This window comes from Cucumis sativus, chromosome 5, assembly GCF_000004075.3.
Source record: "Cucumis sativus cultivar 9930 chromosome 5, Cucumber_9930_V3, whole genome shotgun sequence".
Lineage (NCBI taxonomy): Eukaryota > Viridiplantae > Streptophyta > Magnoliopsida > Cucurbitales > Cucurbitaceae > Cucumis > Cucumis sativus.
Genome location: NC_026659.2, coordinates 26,241,543 through 26,267,213, shown reverse-complemented (window position 1 = coordinate 26,267,213; position 25,671 = coordinate 26,241,543). Strand labels below are relative to the sequence as shown.

The 25,671-nt window shown below is 33.0% G+C and overlaps 4 protein-coding genes across 4 annotated transcripts; 1 reads left to right on the top strand and 3 right to left on the bottom strand.

Moving 5' to 3' along the window:
* Positions 1-442: 442 nt before the first annotated feature.
* Positions 443-3,955, bottom strand: LOC101222296 (UDP-galactose/UDP-glucose transporter 3). The gene is made up of 7 exons (XM_004135141.2): positions 3,523-3,955; positions 2,793-2,890; positions 2,535-2,665; positions 2,218-2,248; positions 1,932-2,035; positions 1,686-1,807; positions 443-1,293 (listed from the first exon to the last, which is right to left on the bottom strand). The coding sequence occupies exons 1-7, from the start codon at positions 3,624-3,626 to the stop codon at positions 885-887; spliced, it is 999 nt and encodes a 332-aa protein (XP_004135189.1). The 5' UTR covers positions 3,627-3,955; the 3' UTR covers positions 443-884.
* A 7,017-nt stretch (positions 3,956-10,972) lies between these two features.
* LOC101222534 (probable LRR receptor-like serine/threonine-protein kinase At1g14390) lies at positions 10,973-14,751 on the top strand. Its single transcript, XM_004135142.3, has 7 exons — positions 10,973-13,128; positions 13,213-13,343; positions 13,428-13,671; positions 13,767-13,960; positions 14,046-14,077; positions 14,145-14,256; positions 14,370-14,751. Exons 1-7 carry the CDS (start codon positions 11,886-11,888, stop codon positions 14,598-14,600), a joined length of 2,187 nt encoding a protein of 728 aa, XP_004135190.1. The 5' UTR covers positions 10,973-11,885; the 3' UTR covers positions 14,601-14,751.
* Positions 14,752-14,866: 115 nt separating this feature from the next.
* On the bottom strand, positions 14,867-18,453 carry LOC101222773 (ubiquitin-conjugating enzyme E2 2). Its single transcript, XM_004135143.3, has 6 exons — positions 18,237-18,453; positions 17,330-17,463; positions 17,184-17,209; positions 16,423-16,512; positions 15,933-16,021; positions 14,867-15,211 (listed from the first exon to the last, which is right to left on the bottom strand). Exons 2-6 carry the CDS (start codon positions 17,452-17,454, stop codon positions 15,083-15,085), a joined length of 459 nt encoding a protein of 152 aa, XP_004135191.1. The 5' UTR covers positions 17,455-17,463; positions 18,237-18,453; the 3' UTR covers positions 14,867-15,082.
* A 2,109-nt stretch (positions 18,454-20,562) lies between these two features.
* On the bottom strand, positions 20,563-24,396 carry LOC101223010 (ubiquitin-conjugating enzyme E2 2). Its single transcript, XM_004135144.3, has 6 exons — positions 24,176-24,396; positions 23,452-23,585; positions 23,312-23,337; positions 22,550-22,639; positions 22,296-22,384; positions 20,563-20,883 (listed from the first exon to the last, which is right to left on the bottom strand). The coding sequence occupies exons 2-6, from the start codon at positions 23,574-23,576 to the stop codon at positions 20,755-20,757; spliced, it is 459 nt and encodes a 152-aa protein (XP_004135192.1). The 5' UTR covers positions 23,577-23,585; positions 24,176-24,396; the 3' UTR covers positions 20,563-20,754.
* Positions 24,397-25,671: the final 1,275 nt, after the last annotated feature.

Genomic DNA, 25,671 nt, shown 5'->3' with positions numbered 1-25,671 from the left:
TCTTCTAGAGATTTAAGATTTTTTTTTGTTTTTATTTAAATAAATACAAAACTAAGTCATCACTTATAAATATCTATTAGTATTAGTGTGATAGATGATAATTTGTTATATTTATAAATAATTTAATTTATTTTGCTACATTTTAAAAGAAGAAAAAAAAACTAATTTTTAACAGTATTCCGTTGGGCTAATTGTTTTATTTGAGTGTAGAACTATTTTCAATGATTAAACATACTTCAAAACTAATCATATTTATTATATTATACTATATTAAAAAAGCAACAAATTAAAATAATTTAATGTTAAAATTAAACCAAGAAGAAAAAAGGGTGTATTATGTCAAAGCAAATCAACAAGATTTGGCGGCATTCAATAACAAACAAATTCCTGGACATGGCCATCATATTTGGAAGTCAGAACTGAACACTAATACACACAACTGTTCCTACAAACATTTTTCTTTTCAGAAGTCTTATTAAGCACATAAAAAAGTAACGTAGCATATCTAGATAAATAAAAACATATTCTTTTTGTTTCTTTCTACATTGACTTTGTAGATTGAGGTGTAAATGCTCCCAAGGTCACTAACTCTAGATATTATCATTAGTGTATACATTCATATCCTCACCAGCTAGCTGTTTTCTTTTAAGTTCCAAAAAAAAGAAAAGAAAAAAAAAGGTTCAAGGAGAGAACTTCACTGGTCCTCAACCCCGAAAAGCCTTGATTACAATAAAATAAAAACAAAAGGCATAGTCAAAACTTTGAACATATATCTTCTAAACCACTCTATAAAAATCTACATGATCCATGAATATTTCAGATTACCCTCCTCTAATTTAAGGACACCATCGAACCTTCGGTTACAATGTGGTGGTATTTCCTAGTTAGGTGGTCTTTCTCTTTCTTTGCAACTTTTGGAGCTTCCTCCATTTGAGGTAGATTTGATACGATAAGCCTGAGAAGACCATTACAACGCAGCCCCACTGCTTGGATGATAGAGGATTTCCACTGAGTACAGAGGACACCACAATGCTGACAAATTTGCGTGTTGTTGTAATGGTGGTATTGGCAAGGGAACCGAATCGGCTAATTGTTAAGAAGATAAAGTTTTGGCCTACTGCTCCGCAGAGACAATACAGGAGAATGTCCCATGCTGCTTCAGGATGCTGCCTGCAGAATTCTATGGCATGATATCCAGTACCATGCGGCCATCCAAACATATAAATCATATTATATATAGTACCCCAGAGATTCATTCCCAACATTATGTCCCATGCACTCGTTTTTGGATACCTGCAAGAGTTGATCATGAATAAATTCACCATTACAGTAATCATCATAATTGAATTTAAATTATTCAACAGCATAAAGCTTCTGAGTTGTTGACTAAATTGCATTTATCCTCAATTTCGAGAAGGGAGCATCATCAAAACATCAAATACTATCACAAGATAAATATCATGTTATAAAATGTACATCTTTAACACAAAAAATTTGTATAAACTAAAAATGTACCAGAGCAAAATGAATATAGCTTAACTGGTATAAATCTTGTACTATTGAAATCATTGATAGGGTTAGGAGGTTCGATTTCCCCACCCAAAATATTATAAAAAAAATAATAATAATATACAAGAAAGAAAAATTCTAACAAAAGAAAATTATAAAAATATGATTCTTCTTACCTTGCTGAAATGGAATCTTGAGTGGCATTCGTGAATCCATCAAATGCGAGGTTCAGGAAGCAAAGTCCATATCCAAGGGGTGCATTTGGATGCGCCAACTTGCTGATAGTCTTTGAGCTAGTCTGGAATTAAACACAAACATAAATAAATAAATATTCTAAAGTAGAAATTGGAGATGTATTGATTAGCATCACTATTCTCCAACACATAAAGATAAAAAAACTAGAAGATTTGTAAAGGAAAAACCTTTAAGAGTGCAAATGTAGATACTCCTCCAGCAACCAGAAAAGTACACAGATATTCTGGAAATGTGTATTTAATACCATAAACTAGTGTACCCATCAGCATCACTGCATAAACAAAATACAAAGATTCAGATTCTGGAATATGTACGTAGATCATTCATTCCAAGTTTTGTATACTTTGTAATCTCTTTCCTTGAATTTTTATGTACCATGGAATATTATATACCATTCTCATATTCCAGTGGAGTAAAACATAATTATTAAGAGGATCTCGTCTATTGACTGACCTGGAATCATTTTTGATGACTTTGCCAGGACCTGCAGAAAGACAACATGGTTCGTTAGCTAGTATCAAATATTCACTCGTTAATTCTGTTTTTTTAATTCTTCAACAGACAATAATCATCTAGACATTTCAGTCGGCACTCTTTGTTAATTTAGTAGTCATACTCATTCTTAGCCCTGAGTATAGTCTACAAATACTTTCTCGTAGCGATTCAGAGTCAATCATGGAAATCACAATTGATTATATTTTAGAAATTATAGAACCACAACATAAACAAAAAGGGTAAAAAAAAAAATAAGGGGATAAATTGAAACATGCCTGAGCAGGATAACTTATATATTTCAAAGCTTCAATTCCCATAGCTGGTCCAATTGTGTTCGTAATACCAGCACTCCAGTATGCCCACCAAGGTGCACCACCAGTGCTACGACTGGACCAGAGCTTTATCACTGTTTATGATGCACAACCAGCTTAATTTTTTTAACCACAGCTCAAAGTTTTTTTTTTTACACGGTATGACAATGGACGGTACACAACAGATAGATTTGGTAAAAGGTTGAGCTAAGAGAAACTCACTTATGTATGACCATATTAAACAGATGACATTTTGTGCTAGGTTAAGGAAGGAAAGGTGTTCAAATCTCTTCCCGTCTGAACCAAAGCGCTTCGTGGACCTAAAATGAATCAAAAGATGACTTAAATCATCAAAATGGAATTGAATCCGTTAGTGAGCAAAGCAATAACAACAAGGATTTGCGCTCCTCCGGAGATTGACTTTTCCAAATGTAAAAAAAAGGTTCCTCAGGATCAAGTTCAATGAGAAAACAGTTGCCAGAACGATTACTAATCCTCAAATCATATTATTATCATAATATTAATAACAATAAAAACCCAACGTTATAGATGCTCACTCCCAAAATTTTCTTAAACATACGAGACCGGTGCAAAATGATAGGCTACCCACACTACTGTTAATCCTCCAAAAAATGCAGAAATCTTAAAGGTAAGAATATAATGGCAAAGGAATTTGGCAGAAACAACATGAAGAATAAATGACAACATCTGATTCCACGGAAAAGTTATCCAGATTTCCCTAGATGAAAGGCATTCAGCGTTGGCAAGTATATTAAACAGAAGCAAGATATTTGATAACAAAAATTACAAAGGAGAAAGCCTAATATGAAAAATCTGAAAACAAAGTTTATGCTGTATCAGAGTCGTCAGGAAAATATCAACAACAACAGACATTTGCTCAATAGAAACTAATAATAATAAAAATAAATCATAACAAACGAAAATAGCTTACAGAGTCTCCTGAAGAACGCCTTGGTAAATATAAGCGGACCAAATCCCGGCGACGCAAAAGGCGAGCACGAGCACGCGGCGGAATCCGCTGCCATGAGCTTCCATTCTCAGCCCTTGATGTCGCCGGAGACAAATAGATCCAGCAATAAGAAACCGAAATTGCAGAAAAATGAGAGCGAAAAAATGAATTTAGGGTGGAAAAGAAACCGAATTGGAGAAGAAATTAACTGCCAGAGAGCCCTTTTACGAACGATGTAGAAGGTCGCAAACGACTGATATTGTAAGGTATTACACGTGGATTATTTTTATTGGAGAGATGACTCAATATCCCGTCTCTGATTGGCTGAAACGACGCAATTTTTTTTAAACGGAACGGAAGGCCGAAGTAAAAGACAACGGCAAAAGATCGTCTTGGCGCCGTTAAGCTGCGTGGACTTCTAAATTCTAATGGCGCGTAATGGGCTTAACACATTACGGAAGAACACTACTACGACGTGTCTTTTACGATATGACGCTTTTATTTTAAGTTAACGACATGTCGTTCACATCCAAAAGGTCGAAACGGTGCGTTTCACCCGGTTTTGGGCTTGAGGTCAATAACTAATGTTTATTTGTTTTCTTAAATATTATTTTGATTCGAATTTGTTTAATTTTGGTGCTTAATATTAGTATCTAAACCTCTAATAAATATTAAATTTAGCTTATACCATTAATTTAGCGTACATTTTTCATCACTCTTTATTTTTATTAGCATTTAGATTATACTTTTTAAAAATATATTTACCTATTGTATTTATTTGTGATTATTTAACCAATTTCAATAAAAATTAATTTAAAAAACTAAATTTAAGATTTCTTGTAAATACAACGACTACAATTGAATATTTAAAAATACAAGAACTAAAATTTTTTAACCATTTTTTTCCTTCTTTTACACCCATCCAATGTTTCATTTTTGTTTTAAATTTTAATAACAAAATTAAGCATAATTCAATTAACTATACTGGAGAGGGAGAATAGCTCAATGGAGCCCAAAAAAAGAAAAAAAAAGAGAGTGTAGCATATATATTTAACTTTTTTCTTACTGACAATAAAGCTATCATTGTCAAAAATTGCATGATCTATGTATTGTGTATTTATGATATCGAAGAAAGTCAATAAAGCAAATATAATGTCATTTTTGGCATGGTCACAAAAAGTTTAATAATATCACTTTATATTAGGTCAAGAATACGTGAACTATGATCTATCTTTATATCTCAACAAATTTTATTTGCCGACATCTTAAGTAGAAAGAGACTAATAACCTATTGTTGAACGTCTTGTATGAAACCAAGTACAATCTATAAACAAGTAAGGGTAAAGCAGATTTTTTGTATTGGAATCTCATGAATAAGAGTTTTCGAAGAGTTTACATGATAAAAGAACACTGGATCCAAACTCTCTTAAGTAAATATTTACGAATATATGCATATGTATATATAATACTTTTAGAAGAGAATAAAATACAAAGTTATTTTATATAATTGATTTATCATCTCTGTCCCATATGAAAAGCCTCTACACAATTCTAGAGTTAAATGTTATCCCAATTGGGAAGAGAATTGGAGTCTCTAAGCAAAGTTCAATTCCTAGAGCATTGGCGGTCTTGAGTTCAGTTGTCATGGGTCTCTAACCTATGCAATTAGTATACATTTATTTTATGACAAACGTGACAGTGTAATAGAAAGTTGATGATTGGTTTTGTTATGTTTGATGTTTTATATTTTGTTTCTCTAAATGACCGTATTTGATAGTTGTTTTCATTTTTTATTTTTAGATTTTAAAAAATGGATTAAATTTGAAAACCTAATTTTTATTCATTGATAATAAAACGATATTATAGGCCATGAGAGGATTATACGTGGAAGCAAGTAGAATAAACAAGATAATAAATTGAATAACAACCCTATAATTAAATAACTATACCATAAAAACCCTATTTGGGTTTTGTTTGTATATTTACGAAAATGGTAATATTATGACAGTGGTATGGTTTGTTTTAGTAGTGGTGCGATCTGCTTACCCATGAATAACCCCACAACCAAGGTTTTCGTCCTATTTAAAATAGAAACGATATTAAATAGATTTTTGATTACTCAATCTAGAAATTTAAATGGAATAATATTTGTCAAGTTAAACTCAGGTTTAGTACTAAAAATTTCTGTTAAGAAAGAAGAATAACTTATCATAAAGAAACTTTTATTAGAAAATATAAATAGAATTTATTTCTCTTAATTAATTAATTTCTTTTTCTTTTTTACAAATGAGAAACATATGATATATTTGGAGTTTAAGTAATTAAAATGGTATTTTTTAAGGTTTGTTTTTTTATTATAAAATATTCTACATATGTCTAAGAATTTATTCTTGATCGAAAGCCCTAAACAAATTCTAAGCTATTTAGTATTTATGTTGCCATTATTCTACTTTAGGAGGAATAACATCCTTTTCATGAAGTGAACTTTTCAATACCTTTTTTAGTTATGTAATATACTATATGTCGTTACATCTTAACTTATTCATTTCATAAATTTAAACATTTGAATGAGGTAGTAAATCTGTGTTTTACTTGTATCAAATTAGTGTTAAAAATCTTTGGCTATTTAATTTTCTATATCTAAAATTATTATATAAATGTCTTACTTACCTTAATTAGCTTATTTTCAATTCAAAAACTTCCTTGACTTTAATCTTTCTTTTATATATATTTTCTCATATGTTGCCACCTTATCATAAAAGACTCTATCGATTTTCACAATGGGTATGGTATTGTTTAGTTTGAACGTAACTTTTATGCTTTTTCTTTTGGTACTATCCATAAAATCTCATACCAGTAAAGATAATATATCCAATGTTTTTATACCCACTACCACTTCCTTACTTAACCAATGAAAGACTTTAGTGTGTATAATGGTTTGAAATCAACAACATTTTCATTGAGTTATTATATTCTGAGTATGTTACACATGTGGTAGTTGATATATAGAAATACATTATGCACTACAAAACACTTCCTCAACCAATGAAAGACTTTATTTGTGTATATTGTTGTACCAAGAGTTAATAACTGAAAAAACAACTACAGAAGCACATAAAAGTACCGAGAAAACACATCAAACTTTGGTAATTCAGTTCGATGACACAACATCTACATCTTGAGGGTCTTAGACCCATGATAAGAGATTATATTTGTTTGTGTAGTAATTGACCTTTACAATGTTATGATTGATGATACAATAACAATTAATAACAATTATCATAACATTTATAAGATCACTCCCTTTTAATTAATGACCACTTGCAATCCTAGCTTCAAGCATCCTTGAATAGTTGATCGATCTTTTATATGTTCAAAATGTTGTATCGTCATACATTAGTTCTCGAAAGTGCATTCTTAACATTTACCACTCGTCATAATATATTTTCCAATAATGTAGAATCACACCGAAACTCTATATTCTGTCAATCACCACGCAACCATATATATAATAATCTAAACACAAAAATAAATGAGTAGTACTCTAAACGTGTCGAAAATAGTGGGATATTATAACAAACATCCAAACCATCTTAATAACCAAATCTCAACGAAATTAAATTAATTAAAAAAAAAAGGGAAAGTGGGGGTCTCATAACTAACGACCTGAATTTTATGTCGTAGTGTGAACTTTTTTTTTGGTTGAAATCTCTCTAGTTTTTGCTCCTACAAGATTAGAAAACAACATAGCACAAAAAAAATCTATCTCAAGAAACATAGCTCCGAAACGTTAATTTGATCTAGTTGACACCAAGAGTTCCCCCAAACACTTCAATCTAAGGAAGCGTTATTAAAACTCTTACCTAGATGAAGTTATTCAGGGAAACTCTAGGAGGCAAAAGATCTTTGTATTGTAAATTAAACAAATCTCCACTTAATTTCTCTCTTCCACACCAAATACTCTATTGCATACATCCTTATGCATGTGGTATTTATAGGAGAATGGATAAGCTCCATTTTTGGATATGCTTTCATATATAATTCAATTCATTGATCGATAAATATTGGTGAAGAATCAAAGGGAGCTAAAGCCACAAAAAAGTAAATTGATAGGAACCTAGACGAATTGTTGGGTTGAATTAGAGGTAGCACAAAGGGAATAATATTGTATATGGACTTGGACACTCATTGATATTGTGGTAATATATATGCCATATGCCATATCTTATAGGCTGTCTAAAGAGAGATCCCTTAGATGCATAAGAAGCTAAAGAGAAGATATGAAAATGCCAATTTGATATAACATATTCACAAGCCAACAGCCACTTATTTATGTGACAATACTTGAATGAATCTCATCACTTTAATCATATACACACAAAACAAAAGTTGTTAAATTATTGTAAATTTGGTTCTCAAATTTATTTTCTATAATTTTAAATTAACGTTTAGTTTCCTATGGTTCGATAAAGTTTTTATTAATATTGTTATGATGAATGTTATATATTTAGTCAATGTATTTTAGTCAAAAGACTTTGAACAAAAACGAGTTTATTGAAAAATATTTTTTCTTTTTAACTGATTAATTTTTTTTTTTTTTGGTATTTCTAATTTGAGAGTAAAGGAAAAGGTAAGAATAGATATAAAATTTTAGTTTGGAAAGACTCGTTTTAAAATTAGGATGGTAGATCTTGATTGTTATTTCACATGTAGAATTTTCGTTTAATAGTTTTGTTATTTTCTTTTAGAGCTCGTTTAGTAGCGTTTTCGTTTTCTGTTTTTCTATTTATGTTTTCTTTTTTAAAAAAACAGAGGTGTTTGATAACGTTTTATGTTTTCCGTTCTAAAAAAAAGTAGAAACGTTGATCATTTTATAAGAAATTATTGAGAAAAAAAAAAGTAGTTTCTTCCGTTCCCGTTTTTTAATTATTTATATTGGGTTCTTTTTGCTTTTTCTCAATTATTTGTATTGGTTTTCTTTTCCTTTTTCTCAAATTCTTTTTATTGGTTTCCTTTTTTTTTTTTCAATTCTTTTTTCTATTTTATTTTCCTTTTACATTTTGTTCTTGTGATTTTATTTTTCTTCCTCTTATTTTCATCTTCTTTTTCAAATAATCACTCTCCACGTGGTTTTCTTTTTCTTCTCTTATCTCCATCATCTTTCCCAAATAACCATCCTCTTCCTCTTCCTTTCATCGTCTTCATTGTCTTCCTCTTGGTCTCTCTTCATCTTCCTCTACACGACACCTTCCTCTTCGCTGAATATGAGTTTTCCTCTTCCTCTTTGCGTAGTTGTGTTTTCGTTGTGGATTTTTGCCAGATTTGTGTTTTAGTCGTAAATTTTTGTCTTCCTATTTACCTTGGGTTTCGGTCTTTCTCTTTGTTGTGAGTTTTTGTCTTCCTCTTGCTAGCTTTGTCCTTCAGATCTCAATCTTCATCTCGTTCTCCATAAGTTACAAGAAAACCTTTCAATCTAAGTTTGATAATTTTTTTTTTATTGTTTAATGGAGGACATATATTTTTGTTTGATGTTTAATTGAATTAAATAAAAAATAAATCTAAAAAAAGTTAAGAAACAAGAAACCGTTATTAAACTCATTTATGTTTCTTAATCTAAAAAAAGAAGAAACAAAAAATCAAGAACATAAAACAAAAAACAGAAAACAGAAACGTTACCAAATGAAGTCTTAGTCTCCAAGTTATTTTCTTACTTATGTCTATAATAAGCAAACAATAATCCAATTAAATTAAATTGACCAATCCAACTAGAACCCAAAACATCAATTAAAGATCAGAATCCACAGATTTAGTTGATTTTAACTAAACAATTTAAGTGGATAAAAATATAGTTATTTTGTACAAAATCTTGGTATAAATTCGATTTCAAGTGGGTTTTTTTTCTTCTTTTTTTTATGATGGAGTCGTAAGAACAGAATTCATAGAGAAAATATTCAAAGTTGATGAAGAAAAACAAAAAGATAAAGATAGAGGTTTGTGTGTTGTCCATTTCAAACCATTAATTTGGTACATCATTCAGACCAAGTTCGTCTCCATAATGTATTATCCTTATGCTCCAAATAGTTTTCATATGAAAATAACAAGTTCAAAAAGAACATTGAATTATAATATATATGTATATATAAAAATGTAGGCCCTTCTATGAGTTTGTTACTATATATGAAATTGTTTGTTCATCATAGAGAAAGTCAGGTGCCCACTAGAGTTCCCTTGAGCACTTCATTAAGAAATTTCTATAGTTTCAAACTTTTGTTAAGTTCTACTGAAGTGTTTGGGGGAACTCTGGGTGACATATGACATATTTTGCAACTCATCAGCTTCTTCTATTATTCATTTTTCTTTTCATATGATCAAAACATTGCATGTGTACTCTTTGTTTTAGAAAGAAAAAAAAGAAGTTAATTAAACCCAAACTCAATTAAAAGGATCCAAAGTCTACATCTTCACACTCTCCGGCTGTAGAAAGAGCTTAGTGTGGTGTTCTCAAAACTGTCCTTTTGCAACCCTAATAACGATAATTATGTACCAAATACTAAACTATTTATATGATAACTATTCAAATTTTTATGCGTTAAAAATTAACGTATTCTAACAATAAAACATCTCTAAGGTATACTTTGAGTGTAAAGCATAAATAAAACAATATTTTTACGAAAATCAAATATATTTGATAGCATTTAATTTTAAAGTTTAAATCATTACTAACCAAAATTATATCATTATTAAGAATAGAAAATTTTCAAGCAGGATAATATGTTTATGATAAATGAAGTAGATGGGGAAGGATAGAAAATAAAATTTTGTTATATAGTTTAGGATTTATTTTTTATATGTTTTATTATTTTTATATTATATTTTCTTTGCTGAAAAAAGAAAATACTATTTTCTAATTAATTTTGAAAAATTAAATTTAAGAAGTCATTGAAAATATAAAAATTTTAAAAAATGAAAGATAAAATTGTAATTAATGATAGGTTATGATAGTTCATTAAGCGCCGGCTAACCACACAACGACGGAGGGCGGCGCCGGACGCCATTACCGGCCTAATGCTCTGGTCGCCAGTGAAACAGGCAATGCGCCTGTGTCGGTGGCCAACGGCGTCCTTTTTGCCGGCGTCGAATGGTCTGATATACACTATGGACATGAAAAATGGAGAGAATTCGACCCTACGAATTACTGCGCTCGGAGGACTTGCTGTGAGTAATGGATGTTTTTTATTTAAGGCTTCGATACAAAATTGCTTTGTCGACGTTCCGTTCTGCTTGGAATGAACTGCTGGTACTTTCCTCTTTCCTTTCTGTGTATAGTATCATGATTTAGCGCAAACAATTATGTTTTTTTCAATCCATTTCCCCCCACCAAAACAATACAAATATTATCTTCTTAATCTTTGATTTTGGTACCAAGAAATGCGTTTACAATTAGCAAAAGTACAAATAATTGAGCTGGAAATGGCTGCTTCCTCTTGCAATGTAATATATAATAATGCTTATGAAGACAAAAAGATGGATTAGGTGTAACAAATCGCAATAAAGTTATAAACCACAAGTTGAAGGAGTCACCTGGCTTCCAAGGTAAAGTTCTCATCTCTCTCACTTTCAGTCAACCTCAACCGACAAAGAAAAACTCCAAATCTTGCAGTTCTTTCAATACCATTATGGTAATTTATTCTACACCTTCTTTGGTCCCTCCGAGTTTGTTTGACATTGACAAATTAGCTATTCTGTTCTAAATTCTGTTCAAATTTCTTGAGATTTCACTGTGCCATAATTTTAAAAATAGCAATCATTTGTAAGGCCAGCGAGATTAAGAGACAAAGTTGCGGATCCATCGTAGTGAGTTTGGTCAAACACCAGGGGCTGGTCGCTGGGGAGAGAGTTTGGTTGACTTTTTCTGCACAGTGTGATGAGGGAAAGTCAGAGTGAAGTGCGGCAGGGCAACTGGAGTTCAATTTTATATTGTGGGTTGGGTAGCACATGATTAAGATTTCTTTAATCTCTTCTTTTGAGTTTTGTTTTGACTGTTGGAAATGCCTTGAGATTGCTTCACTCACTCTGGAGTTCCTTCTTTATTTCTTTTCAGATCTCTGATTCTGTTCCGAACAATCACTGCCTTTTCCTTTTCTTTGTCAACAAAGCTCAAAGTGTTTTCTCCTTCATGCAAAAGTAATAACAGAAAGCACATGAAATTTTGTTCTTTGCTTTTTCTTTTTCGTATCTTCGATCCACTTCATCAGTTTCTGTTTGATTAGAAACGAAAAGCTATATCTTTTGCATGCTTTTGTTATGAGGTTTGCAGCACAGTTTTGAGTTTCAGTTTCAAGAACATGAAGACTTTCGGGGTTTCTTTCTCTTTTTGGTTTCCTGCTTTCATTTTTGCTGTTATCTTTCCAGTTTCAACAGGGCAACTTCCTCCAAGCGAAACCAGGATTCTGTTTGAGATTCAAAAACTTCTGGAGTATCCTGTTGCTTTTCAGGGATGGTCAAACTGGACCAACTTCTGCTATTTACCTCCTTCTCCGTCACTCAAAATTGTCTGTTCTGGTAATCACATAACAGAATTAACTGTCATTGGAAACAAAAGCTCTCCTTCCAAAGCTCCAAAATCAGTTTCAGTGAGTTCCATTCCTTCCCCGCAGACTCTTTCAAATAGTTTTTCCATTGATTCCTTCTTCACTGTTCTCACCAAGCTTTCAAACCTGAGACTCTTGTCATTAGTGTCTTTGGGATTGTGGGGTCCTTTCCCTTCCAAAGTTAACAGGTTCTCGTCTTTGGAAGTGCTTAACATAAGCTCAAATTTTATCTATGGAGGCATCCCTACAACAATCTCAAAACTTCAAAGTCTCAAGAGCCTTGTTTTAGCTGACAATTTGCTCAATGGAAGTGTTCCAGATCTTAGAGGCCTTGCAGTTCTTGAAGAGCTGAATTTAGGACAGAATCAACTAGGACAAAAGGTTCCTTCTCTGGGAGAAAATCTTATGATTGTTATACTGAGGAAAAACTTGTTCAGATCTGAAATTCCCTCAAGAATCTTGCAACTCAATAAGCTTCAGTTATTCGATATCTCCTACAATAAGTTTCTTGGGCCAGTCCATGCCTCTCTCTTCTCTCTACCTGCAGTTCAGTATCTCAACCTAGCTTATAACCAATTAAGTGGAGCGCTCTCTATTAATACAACTTGCAATAGAAACCTTAAGTTTGTAGACATTTCACATAACCTTTTGATAGGAAAATTACCATCTTGCATCAGACCAAATTCGTCAAATCGCACTGTAAATATTTCTTGGAACTGCTTGTCAAGTGGAAGCTCGAAGGATCAGCATACTTATTCCTACTGCCATAAGGAGGCAATGGCCGTGAAGCCTCCCGGTGACGTACAGAAACAGAAAATTAGCAGCAAACTGGGTTTCATGCTCGCTGTCATTGGAGGCGCTGTCGGAATTTCAGGTGTTGTTCTGTTATTAGTTTATGCAATCATTCGAAACAGAAGAAGAAGAAGATTTGGAGAGACCAAATATGAGAAATCTACAGCTGATAAACTCTCTGTTCGTGGCTCTCCACTTCCTAACAGTAAGCCAATATTCTTCCCATTTTAGTTCTGTTTCATCCATAGTCAAATTATGATCTTCTTCATGTTAACTCGATTCTACACAGGACATGTACCCCAAACAAGGCTACCAGCACTTGGGTTGCCGCCATATCGGGTCTTCACATTGGAAGAGATCGAAGACATCACAAAAAACTTCGACCCGTCAAACGTGGCCGCCAAAGAACCCCAAGCAAAGGTGAGGAATTGGTTCAAACTTCGACATTATGAAGATCTCGAGAAGAAGTAATTTCAATAAAAGTCTTATGTTCAATTCTTGCAGACGTATAAAGGGTGGCTGCCAGATGGTTCAGTGGTTCTGATCAAGTGCTTTAAACTAAAGCAAAAACTTATACCTCAAGCCTTAGCTCGACACATGGAAGAACTGCCAAATATGAGACATCGCCATTTGGTCAGTGTTCTTGGACACTGCACTTTCACTCATCAAGATCAATTAAACCCAGCTACCACTGTCTTCGTTGTTAATGAATACATATCCAACGGCTCATTAAAGGATTGTCTTACAGGTAATGAAACAAACCCATCTCCATTAATTTGGCTTCAAAGTTTAAACTCAAAAAGCCTCATCTTGTTGTAATACTATGTTATATCGCATATACAGATTGGAAAAGAAGGGATGCTCTGAAATGGCCACAGAGAATGGGAATAACCATCGGGATTGCTAGGGGAATACAGCATTTACATACTGGAATGGCATCCGGCATCTTTGGAAACGATATCAAGATCGATAGCATTTTGTTGGATGAGACGCTGTCTGCAAAAATAAGCAATTACAACATTCTCATGCCGCTAGAGGTCGATCAAGATTTTATTTATACTTTGATCAACTGCTACTTTTATCAATCAATTTCTAAGAGAATGTCGTTTTCAAATTTTACAGAATGCAGAGACCGGGTTGAATGTGACAAAAAGGTACCATCTTTATTTAAAATTATCTTTTATACAACAGTCCATTAATCTAATTCGATATTAAATACAGAAGCGAGAATCCAGAGAAGGAAGATATCTTTCAATTTGGTGCTATTTTGCTGCAAGTCATCAATGGTAGACCGATTACAGAGACGAGTGAACTGTATGATCTGAAGAGTGAGGTATCATCTCATAGATTAACATTAATTAGTATGCAATTTTGTAGAGCGTACAACACAAAGCAAAGATTCATTCACAGTCTAATGGCTTCTATATATACTATTTGCTATGGCAGTTCGAAAGTGGCTTGGCAGAGGTATTGAAATTACGGGGCGTTATCGATGCTTCGATTCAGGGCTCTTTTGCATTTGATTCACTGAAAACCACAATTCAAATAGCCATCAATTGTCTCAGCAAAGATCCAAACAAGCGACCTTCAATTGAAGATGTACTCTGGAATTTGCAATATTCAATGCAAGTTCAAGAAGGATGGACAAGTAGTGGAAACCTCGGAACTTTCATATAGATGAAAATTAGTCCATAATGGTTGGGAATAAATGTAACAAAAGTTCACAAATATACAGCTCTAACCTGCCTGAACATTTTACAAATTTCAAAAGCCCTTGTACATGTTGTGGCAGTAAAGCTTCAAATGAAAATCACAACCATCACTTCAACATTACCGCTCCTTAAGCGTCCATAATTTCATCATGGTTTGGCTAATAAGCACTCGTCATAGAAGTTTCACAATTCAATTGATAAAAATGGATTTACATCGATCAAAGGCCAGAATTAATGGAGAGGAGAAAATTTACTTGAGAAAGATATGCCAAAAATACAAGCAGATAGTCGAATTGAAATAGACCAAAGTCGTTCATTTTTATAAACCAAGCAAGCATATCACATAATACGCAAATTACAAAATAAATTGGTTTTCTTCCCAGGTACAATATCATGCAAAACAAGCCACTCGACTATCTTTTTTGTTCACCTACGATCATTTTGTGGCTAATCAGCAGTCCAACTCTGTTCCACGATCTCGCGTACTCTCCTGTTGTATTCACGCTTGTTCTCACTAAACATCCTAGCAGCTTCAGAATTAGCAGGGGAGTTTGGATTGGGGTCGCACAGCAACGACTACAAGGGAAAAACATTAAAAGGATTACGGTAGGAAAACAAATAAGTGCACGAGTAGCCCATTTAACACTTTGAATTCCAAAAGTATGAGCAAGCCATTCTCCGTAATATAACAAACTAATCGGCAGATAATTCATTATCTCCAAACCTAACTTCGTTTTTCCCTCTTCCAGGACTTGCCGTGTTGAATTCTATTAGTACGTATGATTATCATAAAGAAAATATAGATCAACGACACTGGCTACAATTTCTTGAGTAAGGCCAAATTCCAATCTGATAATCAGGCAAGATAGTTCCAGTTCTTTATAACTGGTCTTATCAATAGATAAATAAATAAATAAATAAAATAATGAGAGAAAAAAATCAAGACTGTCATGTGCGATGAATTCAGAGGTCAAAATTCAAGAACTAGAACAAGGGCTTTCCTGGCATGGGTTGGTGGTGAGGACAAGTGTACAACCAAGTAGATGCAGCCAGTTCCATAAATATATGAGGATAGGCGTTCTGAGGATACGAGAACCATATGTGATCTACTTAGGGCATAGTACAGGAGCCATCGCATTTCTCTTTTTTTCTTTTTAAATTTACTGGCATTTTTCTTTTAATGACAACACGATTACATGCTTTTCATTTGTATCCATAATGCTGCATGGAGCTATTAATCATACAGCAATAAAAATTTCAGTCTTCACATATATTAAGGCCAAAGGTTAGATGGTACCTGAATAGAGGTAAGTATAGCTGCTACATCATAGATTGGGCTCCACTGATTTTGCAGAATGTCCAAGCAAATGCTTCCATCAGCATAAACTGAACGTGATAGGAAAAGGCAAATGAGGGGAAAAAAATTTAGGAACATGTACAATACAATGAAAATAATAAAATTGTAGCAAATTACATTGTAACCTACGAATGTTGACTTTGTCACTTTTAATAAGATAGATATACTCTCTCTCTTGCCCTTCACTCGTTAAAATCACCCAGGCCCAAGCCAAAAATACCAAGCATATCAAACATAGCATGCCAGGTTCATATAAAGGTTTAATGAAGCAGACACGGTTGGCAGATGCCAGAAAGTAGCTGGACAAATAACCTACAGGAAAACTAGGCATCTTCTTGAACCCAGTGCCAATGGAGATCACAAAAATCCCTTAGATTTGACCCGGAATGAACCACATAAGTCAAAAAAATTCTTGAGATTGTGGACTTACTATTAGGGTGGAACATTCTAGACACAAAGCGGACTGTTGGTGGCTTATTTGGATAGTCCTCGGTGAACTGAAGAGTCAGCTTAAACGTACCTGGTCAACTCAGAAAAAGATTAGCCAAAATGCAACTCATAAGCTACAGGGGAAATTTATAAATAAAAAATAGTTACGAAAAATTAGCACAATTGGATGCAAAATTTAGTGATTTTCAGAAATTAAACAAGATGCAAATACCCATTTCACGGTTTAGAAAAGAACATCAGACTACACAGATTCACCGGAATAACATCCCATATCTTGCACCAAGCGAAAGCAACTTGACATTTGGAATTCAAAGTCCCAGAAAACCATAAGCAAAATTTTAGAAAGCTACAATTCTTCTTGACTTCTTCACCAGAAAGTACAACGCTCATCCATATCCAAATAACAAAATCATTTATAAATAAAACCATGAACGTGTAATACAAAATATCATGCAAATCAGAACCAGATAATTTTAAGATTGACAAATCAATCTAACTGTATAGAGAAAATGCCTATGCAACCAAGATATATACATCTACATAACTGAGATACGTGAAAAAATATATATGTTTTATACTAGCGGTAAAAAAGTATCATCATCAGTTATATTTTAGTTTATAAGAAAACAAAACGAAATCATCAAACAAGAAATGAGTAAATCATTAGAAAATCTTATCCCAAATACAACGATGTCTTCTTAACAAGTCACTTAGGCCAAGAAACACAGAAATTGAGAATACCTCCATCCCAAGGTGTATCATCTGGGCTGCAAAAGCCAACAAAAAAAATGTCAAAGACCACAGCATCAGTAGCCACAAAAGCAATGGCCAAATACAAATTCTGATAAGAAGAAAGATTGAGTTCATGATTTATTTTCCCAGCTTACCCAAATATAACAGCATTCCATAGCATGATATTATTGTCTTGGGGAGCACCACTGATGCCAGCAGGTGGATCTTGTTGCAACCTCTTGAAGTCCCTCATCAGTCTCTTCCTTGCAGGAGTAGACATCCTCACCGGCTGAAAAAACAATAATCTAAACGTCATTTGTCAAAGAAAAGCATTATGGCCGATGCAGAAAAAAATAACGTGTTCAATTGGAGCACGACGAAGTGCCGTTGAATAAGGATACAAAAGATCAAAATTCAACCAAACGGAAGTCCGATAAACAGCACGAAACAACTCAACCAAATGAGAAGGAAGCGGCTTTATCTTCCATGATATCACCATAACGAAAAAGAACGACAGCATTTCAAGGGCGATTTTTAAGTAAATAAAAAAATATATACATAGCAGCTTTGAAATGAAAATCCAGAGCATAGGTCCACATGAACCTCACCTCAAGTATGGAGAAGAAAGAGATAACATCTAATTCCATTTACAGGATTAACAAGAACACAGAGTCACCTCCTTGCAAACATAATTCAATCCAAAAAATAAACAACTCGCAACCACAAACCCATGCCTTAACAAAACTAAAACGCCAATTCGTCGCACGTCAATAAATCATTTCCTGTACCTTAACCGTAAACAAAACCCTAGATCTCTGCTCTAAACTGCAGCTCAGACACGCAGAGCAGAATTCCTAAACAAATTAGGGCGAAGAAGCTTCTAAGACCTCGGTACCAGCACATGTACATCCACGTCAATTACATCGAAAAAAAATACACCAGGACACAGTGATCGAAGAATCGGAACCAAAACTATATATATATATATATATATCATATAAAAAAAACTAGCAAATAAGACAAGAACTGTAAGAATTGAATGACTGATTGAGATCCCCTTACCCGTAACCTAGCACGGCGAGCTGAGAAGTGAAGCTGATCTCGATGGATTGAGAAATGAAAAGAATCCGGATTCCTTTGGTTGCAGGTTGAATGAGAAGTGGTGGTCGAGAAGAGATCTCCACCGGTGTCCAAAAACACGATAAGAGGAGAGAAGAAAGTTCGAAGAAGATATCCCAAATCTTGTTTATATTTTACATTCAAATAAACTTTTCTTACAAAATAATAAAGAAAGAAAGGAAAATGAGTTAGCACGTGCCAATCTGCAGTGCTTACGTAATTTTGTAACTTTGTAGTTTTTCTTGTCCTTATTAATTTTGTAGTATATTAACGGGACGCCGCCTTGGCTAATGGCTTAGCTGCTCCCATCATTAATATATCACTATCTACTCTTAAGTTTTTCTCTTTTTTTCTTTTTTTAATAAAATACCAATTATATAGCGTAAACTAGGGGGTTCAAGTTCGATCTTAAGATGCTTCGGGGTCTAGGGGGCTCAAGTTCGATTACAAACTAAAACCACAAAATGTACGAAAAATCTCATACAAAATCGAACTGAATAGTACTTTTGTGTCAATCCGAATCAAAATTGAACTTTATCTGGTTCGATTTAAATCATAGAGAATTTTAGGTCATTGAACACCGAGTTCGATAAAATTTGCCTTTTTGTTTTAAATTTCGAACAATGTTAGGCCATCAAAGCACCGAATTGTCTAAAATTTTCTTTTCTATTTTATACCTAAGTGAATCTCATATCAACATATTTAACTGACTTTTTGAAACAGAAGATTTATGATTTTTTTTAAAAAATGAAGCGATTCAGTTCAGTTTTATAATCAATTTAAAACATTAAACCAAACTGAACTACATAAAATGCAGTTACATCATAAACTGCATGTAATCGGTTTAGATTTGTCAAATCGATTCGTTTTCAAATATTTTATGAACATCCTAGCATAAACTAATAATTACATCAAAATTGAGATATCATTGAAAGTTAAGGATTTACGTTTTATATAATTTTCAATGTTGAAGTTTAAATTGATACATTTATTAAGTTTTAATTGATACGACTTTCAAGGTTCGGTGGTATAAATTGATATTTTTTGTTTTTTTTTCTTTTTTCAAGTGTTTTCTTTATTATTGATGTCAAATTAATGATATGATTTATTTCTCATTTGATTGGTCATCGTACTTTTTACGCAATTGTCGCTTTTGTATAATATATTATTCTTCTGTCGGCTTTTCTAACACCTTATCTCATGATGAGTTGTTTGATTTATATTTTTCCTTTTTCACTTTAAAATTTGAACGGGACATTTCTTTCTTTTGAGGAAAAAAGTAAAAGTGATTTATTCATTTGGATGATTGGATGGTAAATGTCTTTTGAAATTATAGAAATTCAAAGTGAATTTCCTTATACACTCTGATTATCAAAGCTGTTTTAGAATATCGAAATGGAATGGCTAAACAAGGAAATTAACAACTAACAACATACTTTAGTTTCTTCAGCTCTAAATCTTGTTGTAATTTTCATATTAGACGTTCCATATTTTTCATTTCTACAACCTCGTTAATTGGAAATACATATGAGTTTGAGAGATGTATAAACAATTAATTTGGACTCAAATAAATATTTTTTTTTTTAGTATAACAACTAGTGTTGAAGATAAACCAGTTAATTTTCATAGTTTATTGTCAAAAGAAAAATCAGATCGATTATGAATTATATAAGTCAACAAGCTTCAGCTATTATATATTTTTTCTAACAAGTTTCTTGGGCCAATCCATTATTTTTTTCCCAACAACTCTAATCACATTTCAAACTTTGACTCTGTGAGAATCTCAAGGAAAATGCAACTCCCCGCAATGTTTATCGTTCAATTCTTGAATTTATATGAAAGGTGGTTGACGAGCTTTGGTTAATTGGTCTTAATCAAATTCTTTAAACTAAAGCAACAACTACCTCACTTAGGGCATCACATGGAAGAGCAACCAATCTAAGGCATTGGCCTTTGGTCCATTCTTGAATACCGAACCATTATTTATCACCAGCACTGACTTTGTAGTTAATGAATGCATACATATCCAAATTTGTTCCATTTGACTACAAAGTTTGAACTCTGTTTTGATTTTGCAGACCATCAAATACAAATTAGAGAAGGAGGAAGAATCTAGAAATGGCTGCAGAGCTTGGGAATTAGACCTACCGTCGGTGGCGGTGGCATCTATGGAGAAACGGTACAACAGTCTCATGCTGATTAAGATCAGACAGTTTCTATATACGCATCAACTGAATGCCATTTCTAAAGGATAGATGAAAAGTGTGGGTGAGAAAAATGGGAAAGACCAGACCAGATAGTCAAATTGAAATAGACTGAAAGTAGTTCATCTGAATAAACCAAGCAAGCATATCACATAATACGCAAATTACACAACAAATCAGTTTTCTTCCCAGATACAATATCATGCAAACAAACCACTCGACTATCTTTTCTGTTTGCCTCTACAAGCATTTTCTGGCTAATCAGCAGTCCAACTCTGTTCCACAATTTCACGTACTCTCCGGTTGTACTCCCGCTTATTCTCGCTAAACATCCTAGCTGCTTCAGAATTTGCAGGAGAGTTTGGATTGGGATCGCACAGAAGCGACTGCAAAGGAGAACATTAACGATATCAAAAGAAGTAATTAAAAATTACCATTAAAGGAAACGTTGAAGGGAAAACAAATTTTTTTGGAGGTAAGATAAAATAATGTTTATCTTCTCACCATCAAAAGGTATGTGGAAAAATAAAATTTTCAAAAGAATACCTTCATACCAAAGTGTATTATTTCACGACTAATGGATGAAAGTTAAGTGGGTATACATGAAGAGGGGAACTTACAAACAAAGAATCCGAAAACAACCGAACCCAGGGCTCACTATTGCTCAATAAATTTCTTATCTTGGAGGATGAAGTTGTGCTCATCCATTAGTTAATCATTTTCGTTTTTCTTCTAATTTCACGCCCATATTTTCCACTCCCCTCACTCTCCCACCATTTTCCTCTCACAAACATATTCCTGTCCTCTCATGAAGCTTTCTCAGACACTATTCTCTTTTAACTTTTTCCAGTGAGCGGCGGCTCATTTTTACCAATATACTATTCTTCTCTCCTACTAAGTCACTTCCCATGTAATAGTAACGTTGCAGCTAAAATTCTGACCTTCAAATCAATTTCCCTCCCTAATCAACACCACTTTGAATCTAATATAACTAAAACCCTTCAACTTTTATGTCTCCCTCACACTGAAGTACTTTTGTTTTCATTTTAATTAGGAAGTCAAAAGCATTGTTGCTTTTTTCCCATTTTTCTTTCATTTTTAAGATGGGATGGGATGGGTTTTCAAAATAATTTCAATGCTTAAGGGTTTAACTATGACTTTGAAACAATAAGAACGTAACTGAAACTTATTCTAAAGTCCAAGGGCATAATTCAAGAAAATCTACTGCCTATACTGTGTACCTGTACTTGTACAACTCACGACTATCCTCATACTTTTCTGTTCATTTTAACAAAAAGTTTACAGAAGGGTTGTTTCCAAACACTTTAAAGGATTAACGGTAGAAAATGAAACTTTATAAAATGACATTAACAGAATTGAAGTCTACCCTACCATTCAATGATATTTCGTAAACTTCATGTTTTTTTTCTTCTCTATCTCTTTTCCCCAAAAGGGAAAGAATCGAACCAGTCATGCGTCACTAATTAAGAAATCAAGGACAAGAACTACAAGAATGGGGCTCCTATGGCATGGGTCAGCGGGGAGTACAGGTTTACAACTAATTGCCTGCTCACATAGCTAGTTTCATAAATATATGAAAATAAGCATTTGAAAGACACATGAAACTAATGCATTCGTCTACAAAAGTTAGGGCACAGAGTAGCAATGACAGGCTTCTTTGAATAACTATGATTACATTATTTACACCTATGAAATGATAAAAGGAGGCTGTTAACCATATAGCAAGAAAAAAAAATCAGTCTTGGCATACATTAAGGCCAAATTGATTAGGTGCTACCTGAATAGAAGTGAGTATAGCTGCTACATCATAGATTGGACTCCACTGATTTTGCAGAATGTCCAGGCAAATGCTTCCATCGGCATAAACTGAAGGTGATACCAAAAGCCAAATGAGGGAGGGAAAAAAACAAAGGACATGAAGACATTGTGCCAATGAAAATTACAAAAAGCCCTAAAATTGATCAAGAATGAAAGAAAGCATAAAGTATTTGTAATTTGTAAAGGCCACATTCTTGGAGGCTGTGAACTTACTGTTAGGGTGAAACATTCTAGACACAAAGCGAACTGTTGGTGGCTTATTTGGATAATCCTCTGTGAACTGAAGCGTAAGTTTAAACGTACCTGATCAACTCAAAATATGGTTATATGTCATACAGTACACAAGAAGTTCACTAATAAATATACTTCAGAAAACTACCAAAATCAAATAAAAAATTAACTAGAAGTTTCAGGAAATCAAACAAAATGCTAATTGCTAATATCCCTTCCATTTCAATATAATCTAATGTTTGGAAAAGCACAGTTGACTAATTGATCCTTCAGAGCACATACCCACAACACACATCAGGACAGATGAAAGCAACTTGACATGATGAGCCCCACGAAAAAAAATAACAAACATTTTAGCAAATTCTAAGTATTCCCCATTTTCCATCAGAAAATACAACTCACTCCATACATCAAAACAGTGGATAGAGCTTGACAAGAAGAACAAGAGACATAAAGATACAAACTATCGTTCAAATAAGTGCCAGATGAATTTTAAATCAACAAATTAATTTAACAGTGTAAAGCTAATAGCTATGTAGCCAAAATAAATCTGGATAATTGAGAAAAGTTAAGATACTATTATATATATTTTAGTATTATTTATTAATTGTAATTTTGAATTTTGGATTGCAGAACAGAGTGGAATCGTCAAACAAGAAACAAGTACACCATTAGAAGACATGGTTCTAATCACAATGCAGTTGTATACTTAATAAGACATTAAGAACCAGAACTTGAAAATACCTCCATCCCAGGGTGTATCATCTGGCCTGCAAAAGCCAACGAAATAATATGTAAAAGACGATGGCATCAGTAAGTGACGGAAGCAACAGTGGATATGTAAACAAATTCTGACTAAAAAGAAAGAAAGAAAAAGGTCGTACCCAAATATAACAGCATTCCATAGCATGATATTATTGTCTTGGGGAGCACCACTGATGCCAGCAGGTGGATCTTGCTGCAACCTCTTGAAATCTCTCATCAGTCTCTTCCTTGCAGGAGTAGACATCCTCACCGGCTGAAAATAAACCAAGGACAATAATTTTAACTTCACTTTCTCCAACACTCATGGCCAACGCAGAAAAATGAGCATGCATCAAACATGAAAACCCACCATTCAAGGATACAGAATATTAAAATTTACACCAATCGCAAGTTCGATGAAGAACAAAAAAACAAGTTCAATAATCAAAAGGATGGAGAAAGTGATGGAACTGTTTAATTTCGTTAACAGAACAAGCAAGACACAAAGAAATGTCCTTGAGACAAGGATTTCAATTCGGAAAACTAACAACTGGCTATTGCACATCCACGCCTTAACGAAACTAAAAAGCTAAGTCATTCCACCTCAATAAATCTGTTAACCATACCCTCCCCGTAATCAAAACCCCTAGATCTCTATCTAAAACTCCTAGTCAGACAAGCAGACGATATCACCTAACAAAATTAGGGCGAACAAGTGTTCACAACAGTATGACTACATACACATAAACTCAACAACAACATCAATTACGTCGCAACCTGAAGAACAAAAACTAGTAAAGGCCACAATAATAATCCACGAATCGTAGCCAAAATTAACAATTAAAATGATGGGAAATCCCTTACCTGTAACCTAGCACGGCGAGAGCCTTCACTGATTTATGGATTTAGAAACTAAATCAAAGAGAAACCTCAATTTCAATTCTCCACCAGTTTAAGGAGAAGGAATCGTCGATGAGAGACTTCCCCGGTGAACAAAACACGATCAGGGGCAGAAAGAGCGAAGAGAAAATCCAAAGTCTGCTTATATTATTGCATTTGTCCGTCCCACTCAAAAATAAAAATAATAAAGGAAATAAATGAATTTACACGTGGCAATCAGTAAGGTGCGGGTAATTTTGTAGCGGGTTCTTATTTGCTATTCGGCCGGCTCTTTTGCGCCTTAATTAACCGGGCGGGCCCTTCCCTCTTGCCATTATTCGTAGGATTCCTTATTGCTAATTTGTTATACACTACTCTTTTGTAAAAGTTTTTTTTGTAATCATTTTGTTTTTTACCTTTTCAAATTTGTAATAATTTAATTTTTAATATTAAAAAGCTATCAAAATTAGATGTTAATTTTTTTTGTGAGGTAAACAAATATGGAGTAGTAGTATTGTTTGTTGATTTATTTATGTAAAAATATTTAGTTGAAATCAAACACAATATTTTTATTGAAAGATTAAATTGTTACCTTTTGTAAAAGTATAAAATCTAAATGGTTATATATAAAAGTTTAAAGGACTAAATTATTACTTAATTAAAAATACAATATATTAAAAAAATTTATAAAATATAGAACATTTAACAAAATATTTACACCTCATATAAAAATCAAATGCAATGAAATATTGTCTTTTAATAATTTTGCAAATACCTTATCAATTTTTAAAATTTCATAATTAAATTGATACAAACTTTGTACCCAAAGTTAAAAACTAAATTGTTGTTTTTATAAAAACTCGGAGACTAAAATGGATTCTTAACTATTTTTTGTTTAGCAAAAAATACATTCTTTTTATTAAAAAATTGTCAAAAATAAAATATTTGACCAAATTTATTATTAAATATTATCTTTTGGTGTAATAAATATTATAAAATGGTTAAAAATAGAATGAAATATGTAAATAGTTTGTCAAAATAATTTTTATTAAAAAATCATTATTTATTGAGATATTTTTAGATATAACAAAAGGTATATTTTACAGATAGAATGTGGATACATATTTTCAAAGATATTGTGATTTGCAATAATATAACCCTCCTCCATTATTTATATTTTGTCATATGTGGTTCTAATTTTAGGAAAAAAGGAAAGAAAGAAAATAATTGATTGGTCACCGTACTTTTGACGCAATTGTCGCTTTTCTAGAATATTCCTTTTCATTCAAACTTATCTAAAATCTATTCCTTGATAAGTTATGTGAACATTTTCATATTTAGATCTCATTTACATAAATCCCTATCTAGATGTGGGAATAAATCAACCATAGGACCACTCAATTAAATTGATGTGCTCTTGTGATGGCGGGTGAATCTTGCTCGGATTCTTTTATAGGTTTGGTAGGCTTGGTTTCTATCCT